The 23,588-nt window shown below is 39.2% G+C and overlaps 1 protein-coding gene across 5 annotated transcripts in view; it reads right to left on the reverse strand.

Moving 5' to 3' along the window:
• The window catches only part of SIPA1L2 (signal induced proliferation associated 1 like 2), an 84,284-nt gene that overhangs the window by 26,220 nt on the left and 34,476 nt on the right, over positions 1-23,588 (reverse strand). For all 5 annotated transcript variants that reach the window (XM_035108446.2, XM_060272852.1, XM_035108448.2 and 2 more), the window contains 9 exons: positions 18,970-19,127; positions 16,798-17,374; positions 14,741-15,015; positions 9,923-10,180; positions 8,301-8,384; positions 7,252-7,355; positions 5,369-5,472; positions 2,911-3,296; positions 308-532 (listed from right to left, as the gene is read on the reverse strand). In XM_035108446.2, the coding sequence (XP_034964337.1) occupies positions 308-532; positions 2,911-3,296; positions 5,369-5,472; positions 7,252-7,355; positions 8,301-8,384; positions 9,923-10,180; positions 14,741-15,015; positions 16,798-17,374; positions 18,970-19,127 (2,171 nt within the window). The remainder of the gene's footprint in view (positions 1-307; positions 533-2,910; positions 3,297-5,368; positions 5,473-7,251; positions 7,356-8,300; positions 8,385-9,922; positions 10,181-14,740; positions 15,016-16,797; positions 17,375-18,969; positions 19,128-23,588) is intronic.

Consider the following 23,588-nt stretch of genomic DNA (forward strand, 5'->3'; position numbering starts at 1 on the left):
TAATTATATTATTAGAGCATGTTTGTTATTTCCAGAAATTTTGCAAAGCTGTTTTGGATAAGAAATCAACAGAACATAAAAATGTATAAAACAAACTGAAATATTCAACTATACTTTCCTTCTACATACTGATTTAGAACTTTGATTTCTGACAGAAAGCAACTAACTTTATCTGGCCTTTCCCTGCTTCTTCCTAGTCCTGGGATTTATACATCATCTAGCCTGCATTCCCTTTCATGATTCAGGCTCTCCTCCTCCTCCAATCCACACAGACTTTTCATCCCCAAGAAAACAAACTCTCCCTTACTCTTGGCATTCCGAAGCTTCAGACTCCTCAGGTGTAGGGCTACCTTCTGACTTTTTCCAGCCAATGACATATTTGCTAATAGCTCCTTGTCGAGGGTAGCATTTTGCTATGGAGCCAGAGATCTGTTGACTGCAATTCTGTGACACTATGTACACTTTGGACGTATCTAATGATCCACTGCTTTTAGGGCCATGTGTTGAAGGACTTCCTGAATGATGTGACCCACTAGAAGAGAGGAAAACATGAGGAAATATGTGACAGGAAAATATATCATATACATTTTTTTAAATCTAAAGTCTTCTCAAAAGGACAAAAGTCAGCCATATTTAATGTTATTTGCTTTCTTTGTCCAATATCAATTAAATACTTTAAAGTCATCCTGGCTTCACTGGATATATTTATAGAAATTCATAGTTTCCCCATTACAGCTGATAGGAAATTTATTTGGAAAATGTATGCTGTATAATTCTCAAGGCAGTATGCATTAAAAATAAATAAATTAGAAATATAACCTAAAACAAGAAAAAATGTAGAGAAAAATACAGCAACAATAAAATCCACCAAAATGGATGAAGCCATTATTAAGGCCAGTACATGCTGGAATATCTAGGCAAATAAAAATATTTCTCCTACTACCAAAAGGATATCAAAGATGGCACCAGATGACCTTCCCTGGTGATGATATAACATAGGTTGCTACAACCAAAAGCCCTTGCCCCACTTCCTGGATCAGCTATATGATTTATTTCAGGAGGTGGGGAATCCAGAGAATGGCCTCAGATAATGGCCATTGTGTTTGACAGTTTTATTCTTTGGTTAGACTGTGCCCAATCAATTTAAAAGTACATTTTGTTATAGATTATAAAGCATTATATGTCCCACCTTTGTTCAATTTAACTCTATGCTTAAAACACACCAGTATCAGATAAACTATTCAAAAATATACCCAAACATTGCTGTAAGAGGCCTTTCAAACATCATAGTTTAAACTGACATTTCAGCAAAAAAGATGAACACACACATGGAATTCCCATTAAAGTGGTTCCGGGGGCGGTAGCTTTGTCCTGAGCCTACGGAGGTCAGGGCCTTATAGCACCCCCCAACGGTGGCCACAGGAGGTGCCTCAGTAGATGTACATCACTGGGCTCCTTTCTGGTGGTTAATTTCTCACAGACTGTAACACACGGGTTACAGTCGGATATAGCCGGTTAGGTTCCAATGCCTAAGCCAATACCGCTCCACATCCGAAACCAATAAAGTTGTGGCCTTTGTTCACCCACTTAAAATCAATTCACTGTGTCTTGTGTCTTATTTCCTGAGGAGGGAGGGACATTGCCACACAACTGAAAGTACAGAGACCAGCTGTACAAAGACATTTAGTACAGAACTTGAAGTGACGGGATTTCAAGTGCCGAGTTGGTTGGTTTGCAAATGTTTTGTATTTCAGAAAAGTAAAAAATAGGAACAATTTCCGCCGGTTAAGTTCTTAAAGCCTTAGAAACTCTAAACATGGAAATCCCAACATACTTTTTAGAAAGTCGTGTTCCAGTCAACTCATCATATTACATCAGCAAATGTCCATTTTGTTCTCTTAACCTCAAAATGTTTGCAAGTAATTGAACACAATATGAACTATTTTAAGAAAAAGACTGGCATCAGCCTCTGCATTTGCCCCTCCTGATGCTGAGCCTTTACTCAGTATTGCTAGGGATTGCCCTGCAAATCACTACCATCCTAAACCAGCCCCACTTGTTCAGAAAACAAAGGTAATATGTGTACACACATTTGCGTGTCACATTTTTTTCAGTGTCAACATTTTACACAAAAGTCATGAAGTACTCCATGTACTGAAAGAGTGTGTGGTAGGGCTACAGGGCTACTATCACTTTCATGCAGACTAGCTTTGTCCAACACTGTCACACTCCCCTGACAGCAGCACATTCAAATGATGTCAGAAGGTCTACACACGTACATCTGTGGTGGCAGTGGGTGGAGCTAGACCACACAGCCATGCACTCACCCAAGCTCTCTTTCAGTGTATAGAGGGGTTCATGTGAATCTCTCCCCCACCCCCCAAGATTGCAATAGTCTATATTTGCTGGGATAATCCAAAGGGTTCTGCAGATGTAAAAAGTGTAATGTAATTTACAGATTTCATAACTGAAGCATAGAGGTAGGGGGATATCTAGTACAATCTTCTGCCACATGGGAAGACTATCCACTCAACAGTGTCCACATATTTAAAAAATCATGTTATCTAAATTTTGTTGTTGAACAAGCAGAGACTTGGCATACAGCAAAGAAAACAGGTCACATGCTATTATGCAATTGCATGGAACATACAGCTCTACACAATATTGCATATTCTTCTCCGTTTATAGTTTCACTGTCAAGCACATGAAGGAAGTTTGTAAAGAAAGATGCATTTTAGTCTTTCCTCCTCTGTTCTGAAATGTAACATTGTTAAAATGAGGTTTTATAAAAGCACTCATGTAAAATGTAATGTTAATAGCAAGAAAAAAGATAAATCCACACTTTATTCAGAACTATCCATCACAGAATTGTGGAGCTGGATTTTTGGGGGGGGGTGGGGGATTGCTTACCTGGAATGTGAAGATATTTCACTGAGGTCTCCCATGCTACCATCACCTGTATGACTGCTAGAAATGGCAGAAGCATAGCTGTGAACAGCATACATTTTAGTCTCATCATCTGGTCCAGGAGCTTCAGAAGATTCAGCCCACTGATCAGTCCGGCTATGTATCCCTGACCGGTTTCCAGCCAGGTGCAAAGGGGCCAAAATTGGAGCAGGCATACAAGGAGCTGTATCAATCCCGCTGTCAGTAGAAGCCCCTTTAATGTATGTTAATCCAAGCAAGTCAGTGTCCATTGGGTCTTCGGAGCCAAAGTGCTTATCATCACTGTTGCTGGATGTGTTACTTGACAGGGTATTACTGCTGGAATGGCTGGAACAGTTTTTGTCTCCAATCTTAAAGAGAAACATTTTACAATACAGTTATACTTCATCTTATTCACAGTTTCATCAATCAAAGAAGCAAGCAGCTGCCTCACTATTTGTTGGAAGTGCCAAATAAAAATGAAACAGATATAATGAATAATGCTAACAGCATAAACTTGTAATATGGATAAAATAATTAGTATTTTGATTAACACATGCTCAAATGCATCTTGGTGGTGGTGGATTTTTTTGAGTGACTTTTTGAATTAACACTTTTTGCTTATTGCATGATTTAATGGATATGCCATTATCACTTGCATTTTTTTAAAATTTTAACGTTTGTAAGCTGCTTCAGGACTTTGGCTATGGGAAGCAAAGAACAAATTTAATAAACTAAAGTAAAAATAGGATGGGAAATAATTTGCCCATTGTATAGAAGATTCCACTGTGCAGAGTGAATTGTGTTCAGTACAGAATGTTATAATATAGTTTTAAATTAAATCCCTAACACATCATATTACATCAGCAAATGTACATTTTGTTATAAGAGAACCTCAAAATGTTTGCAAGTAATTGAACACAATATGAACTATTTTAAGAAAAAGACTGGCATCAGCCTCTGCATTTGCCCCTCCTGATGCTGAGCAAGCAAGGGACAGCGAAACCCCAAACTGTTCTCACCTTCTCTCCCCCACTTTGCCATAACAGGCAAAATATGCAAGATTCAAAATCAAGAAATACAGATAAAGTCAACAATATCAGTTCTTCTTGTATCGAGGAAAGTCAATGTTTAAAAGGGTATAAGTGAGGAAAAGGAAAGGGATTTAAAATGCCTGTGTCATATTAAAAAATTGCCAGCACATATCCACCTAAATGTGTATGTATGCAGAAACATAGGATAAGATACAGGATAACCTTGTGCCAATGTTGCTCCCTCAGGTGGCTTAGATAACCAGTGCTCTTTTGATCCTACAATCATCCTTCAGTCATGAAGATGAGCTGTGACCAGCACTGGTTTTGTCTGGACAGAGTGTGGGAATCAAATATGCTGAAATAGTAGATTTGGTGATTGCTCTTTTGTTTCACTGACAAAAAGGCGATGAACATTTGCTAGCGCAACACAGGGGAGATGGACTGCTTATGCATATAAACTAGAGGAAAGCGAAGAATCTGGCTTGGCATAGTTCCTTTGTCATTTAATTTACCACAAAAGTGATATTTGTGCACAAACAGGCTCTATTTTCCAAATCTCACACTTCAGTTCTCACATTATTTAATTCAGCTGGAAATAATTGTTTCTTAACATCAGGTCATCACCACCACCACACAAATTAACAGGAACAAGCATAACAATATAGTCTTATTAGATGCATTCTTTAAATGTGAAATTTTGCCTAAATAAAAGAAGTGAAATTGCTGGTAATTAAAATAGATGCTTATCCCTTACAACATGACAAGAAATGGCAATGTATGAATGTTATTTGAATACAATAGAAAATGTATTCAGGACTATGCAAGTCAATGTAAATTATGTTCTAATCAGACACCAGAGTGATGCTTACATGAAGCTTTAATCCATGCAGTGCCCTAGAAACCTGCACATGCCCTTTATAATGAGATTGTATGAGGTCACTGCCAGAAAGAATATTTGAATCTACTTCTGCATCAGTGAAGCTTATTAGTTGTGCACACACTTTAGAAAAAAACTCAAGACTCTTGCAATTTATTCCACATCTAAGATTGTAACACTGGCAGATACAACTGGATGGCCTCTTTTCCATTCAATTTTACAGTTTTTCAGTTATTCCATTAAAATGATAGTACGCAAAACAACGCCAAACAGAACTGTAGGACATAGCAAGATACAGAAATAAATTTATTAACCCCAATAGCTCATTCATCTTGCAGGATAGTTTACCATCTGTAATTTGTACTTCCCATTTCTATACGGGAAAGCAGGGACAAAACATACACTTTCAATCAAGTTGCTGGCTCAAATGCAACCAGCTATTTGCACAGCTCTCCCAACTTTTGCAACAGAGACTGTGCCCACATATTTGGAAAGATTCCTAATTTGGGAAACCCTAAGAAAAAAGACTTACATGAGAAAATTTGTTTGGTGAATCCTTGCCACTGTTCTCTTTCTGTAAAGCGCGGTCTTTATAGGAACTCAAGACTTTGGTTGATGGTGCATGCCACTTGGTTTCTGCCATAAATAATTATGTGTTTTAATTTCTAAACGCACAAAACATATGGTACAATGAAAAGAAGCTCACAACTTAATGCTATATGCATCAGGTTGAAACAGTGATGTTCTTTGAAATTTCCTAGAGCAGAGAGTTTACTCTTGCCCATCATCTTAAAATATAATTAAACTGATGTCTATACAGCTTACTAAATGAGAGTTCTGAATAAGAAGGGCCTGTTTGTACATATCCTTTTGCTGTGTCATTTCTACTAAACATGGAAATGCAAGCACAATGCAAAATCAATACACACATCCTCTTAATGTTCTGATGATCAAAAAACAGAGGGAGATAAACAGTATCGTTTTAAAAGAAGTCATCCCAGTAGCTTTGAGAAAAAAGTACTTTAGCTTGTATGTGGAGAAAAAAAACTTATAACTCTCTGCAAACAACAAATGTGATGAGATACATATGCAGCTGATTCTAGTCTTTATTCAAGAGAGTACTATGCGCAGGCGCACAAGACTGTGTGAAAATATGGTAGAAAATGGTGTGTGCAAGGATGTTTACAATTATATGAGGAAGACAGAAGCAGGGAAATATGAACATAAAAAGAGAAAGGAAGTAGTAGAACTATATTAGAAAAAACAACCTTGTGGGACATTCCTTGTACCATATACACATTTAGCTGCAGGAAAAGCTCCTGATCATGCCACAGCACTAATTCTTGCAAGTTCCACACAAGGACAAAAATGGTACCTGGTGTTAACTATAAACCTTGAGATTTAGCATGAGTGAATCTGTATTTTCAGCATTCACACTCTCACACGAAGAAAAATCCTCTGTAGGTTTACACACAAATATGCAGATCTCATATGGGTGGAACTAGGTTTTGAAACAGAGATAACCTTGATTGGCCTGGTGGAGGATTTATACCAGGAGCTGGGCAAGGAGAGCGCTGGTTCTTGACCTCTCACTAGCTTCCAATACTATCAACCATGGCATCTGAGCTGGGATAAGATTTGGAGAAAATGTCCTTCTCGGACAGATTTTAGAATGTGCCAGTGGGAATAATCCTTGGGATTTAATTGTGTCATAGGGTTGATATTGTTTAACATTTACATAAAATGACTAGGAAAGATTTCCAAAGGTCTTGCATTTGTTACCATCAGTATGCCAGTGACACAGAGTTCTGTATGTCCTTCCCCTCTCAAGCCTTAACTAGTGAGATCACTGACTGATTGGATGTGGGCTAACAAACTGAAGCTTAATCTAGATAAGACAGAAGTGTTTATGGTTTGGAAGACTGTTGAGCAGTGACTGTATTTCAACCTCATTTGGGATGGGTAGCAGTCCTCTTAGAAAAATCAGGCTTGTAGCCTTGCCCATGAATGCACAGGTGATGGCTGTGGCTAGGAGCCTCATTGCTCAGTTTAGGCTGCTGTATTGACTGCACCCCTTTCTGAAAACTGCATACATGGCTGTGATCACTCATGCCTTGAGACTAGACAATGCAATGTACCCTACCTGAAGACTGCAGCAAATCACTCTTTATGGAAGTACTGTACAACCTTCACTGGTTACCAGAAAATTTCCAAAAACAATTCTGGGTATCACTTTTAAACCTCTAAACCAGCAAAGTAAGTAAACCCATAGAAGCTGGAGATTGTGCAGTGCTTTGTGCTTCATTAAAAAAAAATATTCTAAGGCCTTTAAGATAGTTTAAAATGCAAAATATTATACAAGTGGAAAACAAAACCAGCAAAAATGTAATTAAACTGAAACAGAATAATAATTACCATTGGGATGCCTGGTCGCTTCCAAAGATTCTTCATGTTCTCTGCCTCCTTCACTCTCCAGTGGACCTGAACCCTGGTGATCATGAAGTAAAGGGGACTGGCACCTATTAACAACGAAATAAATTATTGCTTTCCCCTGCTCACTAGGAAAGCTTCTCGTCCAGTTTAAAAAAATCCCTGCTGTAAAATGGCACAACTATATATTTTCAGTATTGATAACTGGTAAGCAAAGAAGAGTAAGACATTCCTCAGTAATTAGCACAATTTAAATACATTCTGCTTAAGTTATTATTTATCTAAGACTTATACAGAAAGTTGCCCAAATATAGCTGCTGATACCCCTGCTCAACGTATTAGATCTTACGTTGATTTCTTTTTTAAATGGGTGGTTTTCTTACAAGCTGAACCACTTTAACTTGAGCAAAGCAGGGTACCAGATTTTCACTAATCAGGTCTACCCAACTTAGTCCGCTCCCCCCAGCCACAGCCAAATGCTACTCCAAAAGCTTCTCCTGAGAGTTGGGAGACTCTCTTGAACAGTGTGAGATATGACACAGGGGGCTGCAATTGCTACAGGGGACTGGTGAAAAACAGCTCCCTCTTCTTGTGCTAGTTGATGCACTTCCGCTAGCAAACAGACACCACTCGATACCACCACCATTCAGCTATGTATGGATTGCCTCCAAGCCTTCAGAGATGGGGCAGATTGACTACAGCAGCACATATCATATTTACTTGAATCTAATGTGCCATCGAATCTAATGCACACCTCAATTTTAGAACCTTGAAACCAAAAAAAAGTATTTGCTGGTGAATGTAAATGTGCCATCAAATCAAACACACACCTTAATTTTCGCAATGTAATTTGGCCAAAAAAGGTGAGCATTAGAATTGAGTAAATACAGTAATTAAAATAAATTATTATTTTTACGAAGCCTTAATCTCCACCTATGAAACATTCTATAACAGCCAGTTGGATATTCCACACGTAAATTAGCTTTTACAGTTACTGTTCATAAAAAGGGATTCAGATGTAAAGAAACAAATACCCATCATATCCAACTTGGTGTCTCCACTGACTACTCCCACTTGGTCCTGGGTCACTGGAGGATGATTGGTTGCTCGGTGAACTTCTGAAATAGTGACTCAAGTAATTAACAATGTACACAGATCTGCGGTGCTTCAACAACAATCCTGTTATTTTTGATATAAATTCCTAATGAAATCAGAAATACAGACAACAATATGAAGACACTGGAATAGTTTTCATGAAATTTAAACCATATTTAGATGTGGGAAACATAATTATATGCAGCTTCCCTTTATCCCCACTTCAGTAGCCCTACAAGCTGCTCTGGAGGGGCCTGCAGTGAGGGAGCAAGAGAATGGTGAAGTCTGCTTGTGTGATGCTGGATGTTTCCTACAGTCTGCACATTTTCGCATAATGACCACAATTCAGCACTTTTTAAAGTACATATAGATAAATCCTTGCAAGCAATAGTGTATTGGGGCTCATCCACACTTCCGTATGTCCTGTGATTTCTAGGTACGGGCCTGAGAGGGGATTTTTCTGTCCAGCCACTTTCACTGGAAAAACCCGCTGCCTACTGCTGAATTGGAACAAATGTCAATCGGGTTTTCATTTAACTTTTAAGTCATTTCAGTTTTTAAACAAAGGCATCATTCCACAAATATCCATTTGATCTTGGACGTCTATAGCCATGTTCTACAGTCATACCTCGGGTTAAGTATGCTTCAGGTTGAGTACTTTCAGGTTAAGTACTCCGCGGACCTGGAAATGTTTTACTTCCGGGTTCCGCCACGCACGCATGCGCAGAGGCGATCTGCGTGCTTCGTGCATGCGCAGAATAGCTCTATTGGCGCTTCACACACGCGCACTATTGCCGCTCAGGTTAAGTGCTTTTCGGGGTGCGAATGGCACCCCGAAACCAATTAAGTACTTAACCCGAGGTACCACTGTAAATGTTAATTTTTTTCATCTACAATACTGTCTTATTTATTTTATAGTACAGTACATTGATTATTGCCTTCATTTTATGGATCAATTGTTTCATTAGACAGTAAAATCCGTGTTAAATTGCTGTTTTAGGGGGTGTTTTTCATCATTTGGAACAGATTAATCTACTTTCCATTGCTTTCAATAGGAAAGTTCGCTTCAGGTTAAGTATGCTTTAGGTTAAATACGGACTTCCGGAACCAATTAAGTACTTAACCTGAGGTACCACTGTACTGATGTTACAAATATATTAAAACTCTCTTGGAATGAGATGCAAGCAACTAATTTCATTTTTTAAATGCTTGTTGCTCTTATTTAGAAGTCCTTATTTTATTGGTCGACTACCACAGTGGCCGAAATTGCCTAGTATCTAGCTTTTATATTCCATTATAAATAGAGAGGAGGGTGTGAGTTTTAATGTCACCTACCTTTTAAAGTACCATTAGCACTGACTATTGTTTCAACAAGGATTCGTGGAGGTGAACACTAAGCTCACTGCAGCTCAAACATGTTAAAACCTTTTACAGTAGTATATGAATGAGGTTTAAAAATAAAACAGCTTTTTTAAAAAATCACATCATACCAAAGCCCAGAAAGGTTTACTAATAAAGCACTAAGAAAATACAGGAATTAATAACACAGAGAGCATATTACCTTGCACCATCTGGCAGCTTTCTGTCAAATGAAGTACTGCGAGGAATGGCTGTTTGCGCCTGCTGGAGAAGCTGCTGGCACTGCAATCTATCAGATGTTCCTAGGATTGGAGAGGCACGAGAAAGAGGCTGCCCTGCAGGAGCTGGCACCCGATGCCAAGTAGTATTCCTCCTGAAAGGGGTTTTATACTCACATGGGGTGCCTTCACTGTCAAGTTTGTACTCCACCATGGGAATTCGACACAGTTCTGAGCAACCCCTGCAGTATACATAAACATAATAATCTTTGAGTCTTGTAGAGATATAGCCCATCATTTTTTTTAAAAAAGTAGTATAGCATGCACATGTCATAAAATGATATGATTATATCATGTCAATTATATAATAATATAAAATATGGCCCATCATCAGTACTCTTATACTAGCTTATGTAAAATTTAAATTGTCAGAGATAAAACTGAATGCAAAGCAGCTTTTCCATTCCAAGGAAAACCTGCCTGCTCAACACGCCACTAGTATGACTTGCAAAATCCCTGATGTACAAGCTATCTAAGAGTAAACAAGGAAGACTTCAGTGGGGTTGAGGGGTTATTTTATGACCCACAAGTTCACTGAGGGCCCAACTAGACATTAGCTCCATGTCTGTGTTGTTTAAGTGCAGAGGACTATTTTTTAAAACACATACTCCCTACCCAGGTGGCCAAGCAATATTAAGACCCTAATGTGGGGTAAAGGGGCTTTAACCCTTTAGCCTCCTTATGATACCGATTCAGACCATTCCCATGCTGGCTTCTTGCATGGTGGAAGAGAGCTTAAAAAAACACACTGTGCTAATTGCAAGCTTGAGGGGCCGAATTGACTGCAAAGGGTTAAAACCTCCATGCCCCATCATTCCAAGGTCCCAAACTAGATTGCCAGTAGAGGGGTGGGCAATCTTTTTAAATAAATAACAGCACCACAATACCTGGCACTTAAGAGCAAATATACAGAGCTAATGTATTGTCAAGTTCAGCCTTAAAACTCATCTAGAGGTTATTTGAATGGCTTCTCAGCAGGAAAAGGGCAAATTTGGCAGCTGAGCCCTACAAAGCCCAAAGCTTGAATAAGTGGAGTTTTCTACCTATAGTTGTCACTAACACAACAAAAACTGAAGCTGATAATAATCTATGCTAGGACAGCATCACCTATGTTAAATATGGCTAGATTTTTTTAAATCAATGATCTGATCAAGCCTGAGTTTAGAGATAATATAACATGGACCTCAACATCTGACTTCAATGCATTTTCCATAGTATGGTCTGTAGACTCCCGAGGCTGAAAATCTTTAGCCATGGGAAGCACAGGGTCTAGCCCATCTGTCCACATTGGGAAGGAAAATATGCTGAACATGTCAGTAGAACAGGGATAAAGCCTGGTAATAGATTAAGCTAGCAAATTAGCTATCCCCCCTGTTCATTGGACATATGCCTGTGATTGTGAAATGCAGTGACAGAAGCTTGATCTGGATATGGGGCAACAAAACTTGTCTTTAACATTTTGTCAAGCACAGAAGGTATTTCCTATAAATTCTCCTCTGTTGAAACCAGACACACATAATCTATTATAATTTGTTCCAGTTGCTGATTGTGGACTGGAGTTTTAACCTTTATAGAAAAATATCGGAAGGAAAATCATGTGAGAATTTTTTGGGATGTGGAGAGTAATCTTTTTCCAGGGGCAGATAACTTGGAAAACCTCGTAAGTTTCATGATCATGGCTTCATCTTAGGATTTCCATCATAAGTGATGTCCACTAGTATTGTCTCTAAGTCCCCTGCTGTCACATTTTCTGGTCTCTGAAGGAAAGGTAGTTGAAGAGCAAAACAGTGTTTTCGCCATGAGATGTAAAGTGAATTCTTTGTTGTTTGGGTGGTAGAGTCATAAACATTGTACAATTCAGATAGTTGGGCATCAATCAGGACAACATGATCTATATGGACTCAGTTATAAGGCAAGTCATGACATCATATGAATTTTAGAACCTGTGATGACCTCCTTGTCTCTGGTCTCTTGAATCAGGGTTTAAGATGCGAACTAGTATGCTGTATAAAGATTCCCCCATGAACAAATCGCAGCACAGACCTGTCTTTACAAAGGAAAGGAAAGGAAAGGAAAGGAAAGGAAAGGAGTCTTTCACAAGAGGGTTCTATGTTCATATTTAAGAGGTTATATGTTTAAATTGAGGTCAGTTTTAGTTTTAAACCAATTGTGCTTCGAGGCCCCTCGAGCCCACTCCCGAGAAATAAAGACACAAGGACACAGAGATTAAAGTTAATGTTGGTGCGCGAATTTAGGCCACAACTTTATTGATTACAGAATGTGAGCAGTATTGGCTTAGGTAATGGCAAGTGAGACTATAACTGACTTCCTGCCCGCTTTGCTGGAAGTCTGGCAAGGGTAAACTCCTGAAGAGGTAGCCCGGCTGCCGTGAACCGACTCAAGCACCTCAGAGTTCCCCAGGTCGTGGTATGGCCCTAGCCCCTCCACGGGCTTCGGACAGGACCCAGACCCCTGGATTCCTTTAGCGGAATACCTAAAGCATGGAGGGGCAGGTGATGGCCACACCTCCCCTCCCCCCCACACCACTATGCCAATGCCTAGCAACCACCTTACAAAGTTGTGACAACTGCTGAGAGGTAGGCGAAAACCAAGTGGCCAAGCCAATCTGCCAAATGGAAAAATTCCTACCTGGCCCCCATTTCAAAACAGGCGACCGAACGAAGTCCAAAGCAAGGCCAATGGGTCAGCCTAAAGGAAGGGAGGGAGGGTGGGAGAATTGCAACGCGAGGTAAAAGGGGCTGAACTAGCCTCCCGCTGGAGTTTAAATCGTCCCGGCCATGCCCAAGAGCCACCGGATTGGTGGCTCTGGCGGTGGGGTGGCCGGGACGTTCCCCCAGCGTGATGTGGGATGCAATCCCGCCCATGCTGAGGTGAGGGGGTACACTCAGGGGACCAGAGCTCAAAGCGTTCCCACTGGAAGGCGGAAACAATTTCCCAAAGGAATAGTAGAGCTAGCCTGTTCTTGCAAAAAAGAGTCTTATGGCACCTTGAGCCTTTGACGTTTTGCAATAACCTTCATGGTTTCAACCACATAATTTTAGAAGAGAAACAGATTATAGACTGAACTTTTTAAAAACGTAAGATTACACTTTTATCCATTTTTATCCACCTTGGTTGGAAGTAGTAAAAAACAGTGGACTCTGGGGAAACCTTTACTCAGTCCAGTCTGCTAAGAAGGCTTCAAAGAGTCGGATAATCCAGGAAGAGCAGACATTCTTTTAAAGAGGCAGTTGAAGATTCTCATATCACAAGACGTTTATGCTGCAAAAAATCCCTTCTCCTTCTGTTGGGGTAGATAATGACGTAGGAGCCTGTAGAAGGGCTCTGACTTTTCTAGACTTTTTGCAGTCTGCCACCTATCCTAAGCTATGGATCATTATCCAACTGTTTTGGAATGGCACCAGTGATAATCAGGAGAATAAGTACCAAAAAGTGTTATTTCATACTTGGAAGCAGATGGCAAAAATCTCCAAATGAAGCTGAGAAAATCTTTCAGCTGCCAATTATATGCAACTTGAAAAAAACAGTGATATTCAGACATATTTATATGTCTTCAAAAGGCAGCACATGTGTAGCGATACGAGTGGCAGCAATAAAGGGATAATTTCCCCCCCATTTCACGCAAAGAAATTAATGTTTGGAGAACATCCATAAATGAAATGCAACATATATATCACCAATTCTACAATGCTGTAGTTAAATATGTTGATGTGGCAGCCATACACAGCAAGCACTCTCACTATTAAAGAAAGCTAACTAAACACTTGAATTAGCTAAGATAAAAAGAACCCAGTCATTTATTATAGTGGGTATAACGGACATGTATTCTGTCCTCATAATATCCATCTGCCTAGCTACAAAGGCACATCTAGCACAAGGCTGCCTCTTTTAACCTAAGTTCCCTCTTCTACTTTCTCAATTTCTTCCTTGCTCCATCTGTTCTGGATACTTTTAATGTTAGTTTAAAGTGAGAAATTGAACAAAACATTGATTGCCCAATCTCAAAAAGAATATTGGAGAGCTAGAAAAGGTGCAGAAAAGCGCAAGCAAAATTATTTGGGTTTGGAATACTTTCCTATGAGGATAGAGCATGCAGGCAACAGGTAGATCAGCAGTAGCTAACCTTTTTGGTGCTGAGGACTGTATCGACCCATAGCCAATCCCTCCAGGAGCTGCATGCTAATGTGAGTGTAGTCAAAGCCAAACTTTATTAACCATTTGCCTCATTAAATATACTGAGCACCCCCACCCCGTTCCCCAATATTTATTATTACTTTCTACCCTTTCCCCCCTTATTCTTTATTAATTTCCTTTCCATTCCAAAAGCCATATTAATTTCTACTCTATTTCCCTATTTCAAATCTGTTATTAATTTTTACTCTTTTCAAAAACATTTCTTAATTGCCAACACTTCCCCCCTTATTCCCATATTGATGCTTTCCCCATTCTCTAGTAAACAGTTCACTTTATTCAGAAAGCACTGCTCACTTAACTAAAAGCAACCACTCTCCCCAGTATACAATCCATCCTTTATTAAAATAACTTTTAAGATCCATTCCATCTATTACAAGATAGCACTTCTCTCACAGACTGTGTTAGCTGCAAGTCTCATTAGCACCAAATGAGCACTACCCATTTAACAAGAAAGCCATCTGTGAAAAGGGCAAAAGAATGTCAGCAGTGAAGACACAAATAACCTACTAGCTACTGTGACTTCTTACCGTCTAGGTGATCCATCTTCATGTGGCTGGATAATCACCACCTTTACAGTCACAGAAGTGCGCAGCAGGTCAATCATTTGTTCATGAGTCAGGGTTGCTACAGCTACTTTACAGATCTCCACGAGGCGACTACCTTGACGTAGGCCAGCTTTCCAGGCAAAACCAAACGGCTCCACATCTGCTACAATCCCTTCAAAGTTAACATGGAATCCGAGCTGTCCCAAACCATTTCTCCTTAAGGTCATTTCTGTTGTTTCACATCCTCTAGTTACTATCTAAAGGAATATCAAATTAGTGAGACCACAGTATAAAAGGATAGTGATGTAAAAATTCCAGAAATGGTGAGCTGTGGGTAGGGTGATATTCAAATGGTTTTAAAAATGTGATTTTATCCCCCCGCCATTAAGAACATGAAGTGTAGTTATTTATTATAACCTATAAAGTTTTATTGTTTGATATGTTTCTGAAATCCAAAACTAATAGCAACTTTATTAGAACAATTATAAATCTGTGTCATGATGGAACCAATACATAAGAGCCACAATGTTAACTGGGACTTACTCCCAGCTAACTGTTTAGGATTGCAGACTTAGGGTCTTCAAATCATTCTATCTGTGCGAGCACTCCAGCTTGCCAAATGAAACAATATGCTTCTCCCTGCACCAGGTTCTCCCAACCTTCTAAGCCAATTTTGGAAGGCATAGCAGGGGGGGGAGATGGGGGGAGCCTTATAGCCCAAGTGAAAGTTCTTGCACAGATCCAATGAAAGGGCTGGTTAGGTGAATCCCAACCTAAGTTACCTAAAAACAAGATGAAAATAACAATTGTTTACTATATTACAGTGTATAGTTCTTGTGTTATTGTGATTTTTTTATTAAGGGCCATGCATAAACAAATATTTTAAACAAATTCTAAAAAGAGGAGTCAAAAGCCCACCAGGTTTCAGAATCAAAATGACTGATATACTCTTATAATGTACTTCTGAACCAAACACTCAAAGATGTTCTGTATTCTGCAACTTCTGAAGTAAGTTTCCAACATCAAGAAAGAAAATAATTACTTGTTCAGTAATCCTGTCAGACACAGTATTAGTTCTGTCATCAGTCTTATTACTGCTTTGGAATCTTGAGACTAAAAAATTTCAGCAGGGTAAATTAACTGTAGGATTCTTTTATACACATTAGTATTACACATTCTGAATAGTACATTTCCTAAGAGATCCCCCCTCCCAACTCCCAACTACCAATTGTTCAGTAATCTGTTTCTAGCCTTGCATGCACACCCACACCCACTTTTCCTACACCCATTTCTTTTCCACCACTTTTCAATTTTTTTTTACCAAGTCTTCACATCTCCCTCACTGGACACAAGCCTTCTGAAACATGTAATGAACTGCTTTCAAACAATGCAAAGTCACATGCACTAATTTACCCCTTGGGTAGGTAATAGTATTTTTGTCTTTTATGGTTGACTAGAGATTTCTGAATAAAGATGTTCTTCTCCAAGCTCTAACGTTTGATGCCCCTGGAGCAACCATCTGTCCTGTGTCCAGTTTCTAAGAGAGTACATTTCTCTTACTGATTATTATAACTATTCAGGGACTGTTTTGTTTGTAGAAGACTTAGCAGCTGCTGATTTTGAACAAGGAAGCAAAATAGTAATTTACTGAAATACTTACAGGTACAGATCACCCTTTTCAATGCTAAATTATTGTAACCTGACTCATTTGACTGGGTCAGGTTATATATCTGAACAATTTAACACACTTAAAGAGAATCTGAATTAAGTGAATTTTCTGTTATGCTTAGTAGAATTGTCTGGATTTTTACTTCTTGAAATATGGCAACCCTAACTGTACTAAAAAGGGACAATTCTGTTTCAGACTACAGCTGCCACATTTCCAGTTTAAGCCTGTAATACAGAAATACTCTTGAAATGGTCCGGTAAATTTTTCATTTTTAAAATTCTATAGTCAGGTATCATATTTATCCATCTCCATTATCTTGAAAAATTACTGACAATAGCATTTGAAATTGCCAAGAGCTTAAAAGACTTACTTCCAGTCTTTGAACCATTTCTCTGATGTCATCAGCACAGTTATCAAGTGCTGAGAGAAGAACACATTCTCCTCTTTCATAAAAAACTTTAACACTCATTAATCCAGATGTCCATCCAATAACATCTCTGCAGGAGCAGTTGAAAACAACGTTCTTTGATTCCTTTTCAATCAACACGATGAACTCATTTGAGATACCAAGAAGACATTCAATATCAAGGGACTGACCAAAGTCTCGTGCTATCACATTCCATATCACTGCTCCAATGCTGAGTAAGTGGGCATCCTTCCTTGGTTTCACTCTCTCTTTTTTCTTTGCTCCCAGCGTAATAAAACTGAACTTGACTGACGTGTCTACTGTAGCAGTAGTAACAAAGTTTTCTGCAAGATCTTTCAAGTACTCCTGCCGTGTTCTAGTGGCCATGGCTCGAAATTTTTCTGACTTGTGTGCTGCATTTTCTGCATTAATAACTTTGGCCAAAAGAAAGTCCCGGAAAACTGCTGATTTAGGGAAAGTCACTCCTTTAGGTATTGGTGGCCCGAAAGGTGGTACATCTTTTGACCTTGAAACTCCAACACTAGAAAGTAAAGGAAACTTATTATAGGATCAATGTTTTGTAAGTTATTTTAACTAAAACATTATTTGTTTATACATAAGATATTCATGCACTTACCGAGGACAAGAAAAAATTATATAATAAACTACCTCAAAACTCTTCAAAAGCAGAAATTGTCAGGAATTGTCAGGAATTACATTTGCAGCAAAATGAGAAAAATAAAATCATAGAATTGTAGAGTTGGAAGGGACCACTAGGATCATCCAGTCCAACCCCCTATAGAACTCTTCCTAACTGAATATCTATTTTTTATCAAATTGAAAATGTGCTGCATCAAAAAATTAAATATTCACAGAACACAAATGCTGATGTACCAACCCATCATAAAATGGTGTGTTATATATGCATGTACATGAACACTAAATATATGTACTAGTGTATAAACAAATGCACAGTTTTTGATGCCATATGCCTAGAATACACTTCTATACAGTATTGATTCATGGTTTGAACATATAAGCATGCCATGATTTATTATGGGCTACCTTGGAACTAAGTCGGTTACCCCTCTTCTCCAGTCTAGAGTCCCATGCATATAGAAATGTGTATTAGCAATAGGGCTCAGCTTTCATAAGATTGCTTCTTTTCCTTGAATAATTCAGAGATTTAAATATAGATGACTACATTCTATTGGTACTGTGAGGGACAGGGGATACCGAGAGGTCCCTCCCATCTTAAGGTCCAGCCCATCCCCAAGCGCTGGGGAGAGCAGGGAGAGCTCTGCCTCCAGCGGAGAATCAGGAAGTGGTGTCCGAGGCTCAGGCAAGGTTGCGGAGCCACTGACCCAGGTGGGACAGGAAGGGGGGAGCCCGGGGGGAAGGCCAATCCCCCCGACTCCGGAATTGCACAAAAAACGTAGGGGGAAGAGGCTGGGTCTCCCCAAGCTTCTTTGCTGGAGAAAAACGCGCCAACCTCCATTCGGAGGTACTGACACCTGACCGAAAGCATGTATATAAATCGCTCTGAGCACTGTAAATAATCAGCACTTAATAAAAGTCTAAAAGGACTATGCTGCGAGGAGTCGTTACTCTAGAGTAGCCGCATCAGTGTCTCTGACAGGTACCATACAACTTATTTTTATTGAAGCTACCAGGTTTCCTGAACCTTACTAATATTTTTTTAAAGTACTATCATTTTTGGCTTTAGGGTGCAATCCAAACCCTCTCGAGCCATCAGTTGGGCTTTTTGGAGCAGTACACCCACCATCCATCTGTACTCTGATTGCTCACTGTGGCCAAAGATGAGGAGGTACAGGACAACTAGAAGAAATTCCATCATCCGATGGCAGTGAATCCAGTGGGTCCCAGTGTGGTTTAGCCCCTCCCTGAGGCAACCCATTTGGGGGCTTGCTGCCAGCCCCCACTGGCAAGGATATGGCCACTAGGCTCATTCATTGAGTGGAAGGGGGCGGTTAGTGCCATGATGGTTGGCTGGGTGAGCTGGGAGCACAGGTACATGGAAAATGCAGAAAAGGCTAATAAAGCAAATAAACAATGGCCCCAGCAATTTCCAATGAAAGCCTAAGAAACTAAGGCAATCGACAAACCTGTACTCACCTATAGCACACATTTTCAGTGCAAGGATTGTGGACTTTAACAATGACAAACACATGTTGAAAATGAGAACGGATATTTTTTGGAGTAAAAGGAAGCGCTCCAGGCTCTTGGAAGACAATGGTAACAATGTCATTTCCTATGTGCCTTTTCCTTAAAAGCTAGAGGCAAAACAAACAAACAAAAAACCATTAAAATGGTGACTACAATTTCCTTCACATCCACTAGAAAAAAAGAAAACTATTAAAAACGGCAATTATGTATTTTTTAAAAGCCTACACTTTGATGAGTCGCAATGCTCTTGTCTTGGCACAGGCAGCACCCAACCTAAGTATATTTTACAGGTCATGTCTATACCGTTTGAAATACACAGCTCTTTAAAAAGGGGAAAGTGGTGGGTTGAGAATAGGTAAAATCTTAAACCAATCGGGTTCAAGTATATGAAGCACAGACCCTCACTAAATAGCCTTTCAATCATTTTGTTGCTCATCATTTCCAAGATGCAAAATAACTTTTCATATCTGAAATACAACATTTCTTGTTTCCTTAAGATGTTTTTCCTCACTGTAGTGGTTTCTATATCTACTAGAAATTCTCAACATTTTAAACCAATCTTTCCGCGCCATAACACAAGTCACCAAATATCTTTGCAGTACAATTTTTATTTCAATTAAGTTTGGAAATGCAGCAATGGGCAAAGGCAGGCCAAGATCTAAGGATTCCTAAATGTATGTTGAAGCGGTTCATGTGTGCAACACAGCTTTTGCCGTTTATTTCCAGCTGCAGCTTTCCCCACTATTACAGTAGCTTCCCAAACTTTTGGAAACAGCTTTCTTTTTGGGTAGTGTGTCTGCAGCAGAGTCTGTGAAAGAAAGGGGACCTCAGATACCCTGGCACACATTTAGAATCTCTCATGTGGTCCTTTGGATACTGTTCCAAACATGTACATGCAGACATTCATATTATAGCTAAAGATGATATTTTGGAGTAACATATCTTAAGTAACATAACCTAATATCAATTTATATAACTTGTAACAATGTAACAAGTCTGCAATTAAAACATCCACAATTTCTGTAATTATTTGGAAAGCTGAAAAGGTGTTGGAAATGTCACAATCCAGGAGCTCCACACATACCGAAGTTCACATGCAGTGTTCTGATGAATTTTTACTTCAGCAGTCCATAATAGTAAACCAGAAGCTATTTCAGCTTCCCTCTGTTAGCTTAAAAGCAGAGCTGCCAGTGAAAGGAAATACTGAAGCAACACAAAGTCTCTGTTAAGTCCATCTACCAGAAAGTTTCGATCTCAGGGCTTTTGGAAACATTGCAATACCTTTTTGTTTACTGTATTAATTTGGGATGTCCAGGATTAAGCTGGTGGAAAATTGGAGATGTGACCTCTGCTGTATCCTGAGCTGTTTTAATTGAATTTTACTTAAAACATTACCTACCTGTATTAGTGGCTTTTGAAATGATGTAGATGACATACATCTACATGCAAGTAGATAAATAGGAACCGCTACAGCGGGAAGGTAAACGGCGTTTCCATGTGCTGCTCTGGTTTGCCAGAAGCGGCTTTGTCATGCTGGCCACATGACCTGGAAGCAATACGCCGGCTCCCCCGGCCAATAATGCGAGATGAGCACGCAACCCCAGAGTCGGTCACGACTGGACCTAATGGTCAGGGGTCCCTTTACCTTTACCTAGATAAGGGACACAGGTGGCGCTGTGGTTAAACCACTGAGCCTAGAGCTTGCTGATCAGAAGGTCAGCGGTTCGAATCCCTGTGACGGGGTGAGCTCCTGTTGCTTGGTCCCAGCTCCTGCCAACCTAGCAGTTCGAAAGCACGTCAAAATGCAAGTAGATAAATAGGAACCGCTACAGCGGGAAGGTAAACGGCGTTTCCATGTGCTGCTCTGGTTTGCCAGAAGCGGCTTTGTCATGCTGGCCACATGACCTGGAAGCTATACGCCGGCTCCCTCGGCCAATAATGCGAGATGAGCGCGCAACCCCAGAGTCGGTCACGACTGGACCTAATGGTCAGGGGTCCCTTTACCTTTACCTAGATGACATAGATACTGGTATGTAAATGAAAATCACAACTGTGGGTATGCATCTGGTGCACACTAATTTATGGCATAGGGTACAACCCAACTCTATTAAAATCAATGAAAGTTTTGCCATACCATTATAAGCCAGTAGCTGCAATACATTTTACAGCTACAGACACTAAATTCAGCATGTTTTTAGTGGGGCATAAATATTTCGGTCTACAGTACAGGTGGACTAAAGTCATTGGACTGGATTGAACTAGTGCAACAAGTCCTAAGAGATCAACAGAAGTTACCCCCCTCCCTCACCTTCACACCAATGCCCTCCCCATATCTGATTGGGAGGGTCAGGAGAGCCCCCAGAACAGGGTGCAGAGGGAGAAGTTCATTTTGTCTGGCAAGCAAAAGTAATTGTGTCGATGGAATGATCTCCTTGGGGCAATGCTGAATTCTGCCCAAAGGCTCTATGGAAGTGAGTTTTATCTCTGCTAACACATCACCAAAATAAAAGTTCATGTACTGATCAGATGTGGTTTCCCAGATATTCAAATTATTCCAAAGTTGCAGAAGGTGACATAGTACCTTTGATTTCAGATTCATCTGTTAACAGTAACAGGTTAAAAATCAGGAAACAGAAGCAAGAAGTAAATATTTCAGGGGTAGCCAACATGGTGACCTCCAGGTGATTTGGGTTACAACTCCCAGCAGCCTTGATCATTAGCCATGCTGGCTCAGACTGAAAGAAGTTGCACCACATTGGCTATGCCTGCAGGAAAGTGTAAAAACAGAATGAACATTTTTGCCTACTCCAGTCTGTGTGAGGAAAGGCATGTAAAAGATAGTTGAGTGGAGGACAGATTTTTTCCAGGGGATCTCTAGAAGGCCCACTTATGGGCTGCAAAGGTTCATGAGTTTGGATGACATGCTAAGCCAAAACATAACTTAGCTCGGCACAGTGCAGCAGCAAAACAAACTAGAGAGGAGCAAAATGGACAATTACCTTTCTGGGATCCCACATATTTGCCTCAAGCCATGGCTTGGCTTAGATATTAGGCGCTAATTGGGTTGAATCGTAAATAACAGACATTTGCAATATAAACCTTTCTAAATTATTCTAAAGGGCAACAATAGTTCCTGAAAGGAATTTGAGTTTTGTCACCAACATGCATAAGCATATTCATTAATGTAATTGTATTAACCTAACCATATAAAACAAATTGGAACTTGTTCATTCTTTAAATTTTTAGCAAACTGGGTGAGATTTCTGAGGTACAACTAATATTTCAGTCAACATGGCAGACTACCATTATAATCAGTACCATAAAGGTCTGTACAACATCATAAAAGAAAAACAGTAATAGAACCATATAATTATAAATGGGGAATTGAAATGCAAGGAACAGGCAGGGAGAGTTAAATATTGATATGTAATACATTGATCTCGGTAGGATTGTATAAATGGAATGCAAATTGAATGGAGAAAAAGGTATGAAAAATATATTAGAGACTAGAAAAAAAGAGAGATACTGTTCTGAAAACTGAAGAAAATGGTATGTAACTACTATACAGAGCTTGTTTTCAAGTTCTTTTTCCTTTTCTCTCCTTATTTGTTCAACTGCCCTTCTAACACACTCTTAACAATATAATTCAATTGGAATTTTAAATATAGTACATAGGTCAAGTGGGATTATTTTCAGAAAGTAACACAATATTGACAACAAGACCCTAATAACAGTTTTCACCTTAGTTCTAACACAATATTTACTTGGAAGTAAGGTCCACTGATAATAGTGTTTATTTTTTTAAAAAATGTAGATCACAACCTTAATTGATGTGGTCTATCTAAATATGAATCCAGTAAAATATCAGCATTAATGAACTTAATTTTAATATGAAAGAGTATCAAGTTAAGAGAATGTTAGAAAAGAAATATCTACCACCTTTTAAAAATAATGTATTAGTTCTGATCTGACCTTAATTATGGACATTCAATTTACTTTACTGGCTCTGTTTTTCCTAACATGCTAATCAAATGTGATTTTAAGTTTTCCAGATAATCTGAAATGGGATGCAACCCCTAATCTGTCCCTTTAGCATATTTTTATTCATCTCTAAGCTTCCCAAGCTAAATTGACCATTATAGGACAGCTAAAGCCACAGCAATCTATTTCTGTAAGCCTTAATTGCTTGCTCAAGCTAAAGTAACAAAGCTATCCTGTCATATTGCATAAAGCATCTTTCTTCATTCAATTTAATGGGCAGGGGGATGAAAAGACATCACAGGAAACCTTCAAGCTTATTTTAATTTAGTAATAAAATAAGTGGTTTCGTAATAAGTTTGCATTATAATATGTCAATATTTACACATACAAAGATCACATATTTCAATCAGACCTGATTAAACTAGGAAAATTCCAAACACTGAAGAAGCATTTAATCTTACATACCAATAACTCATATATATATATATATATATATATATATATATATATATATATATCAGACAAGAAGATAACTTGACTTGGATTAATCAGATCTGACCAAAGATAACAAAAGCAAATGGCAGAAG

Source organism: Zootoca vivipara, chromosome 3 (assembly GCF_963506605.1).
Source record: "Zootoca vivipara chromosome 3, rZooViv1.1, whole genome shotgun sequence".
NCBI lineage: Eukaryota > Metazoa > Chordata > Lepidosauria > Squamata > Lacertidae > Zootoca > Zootoca vivipara.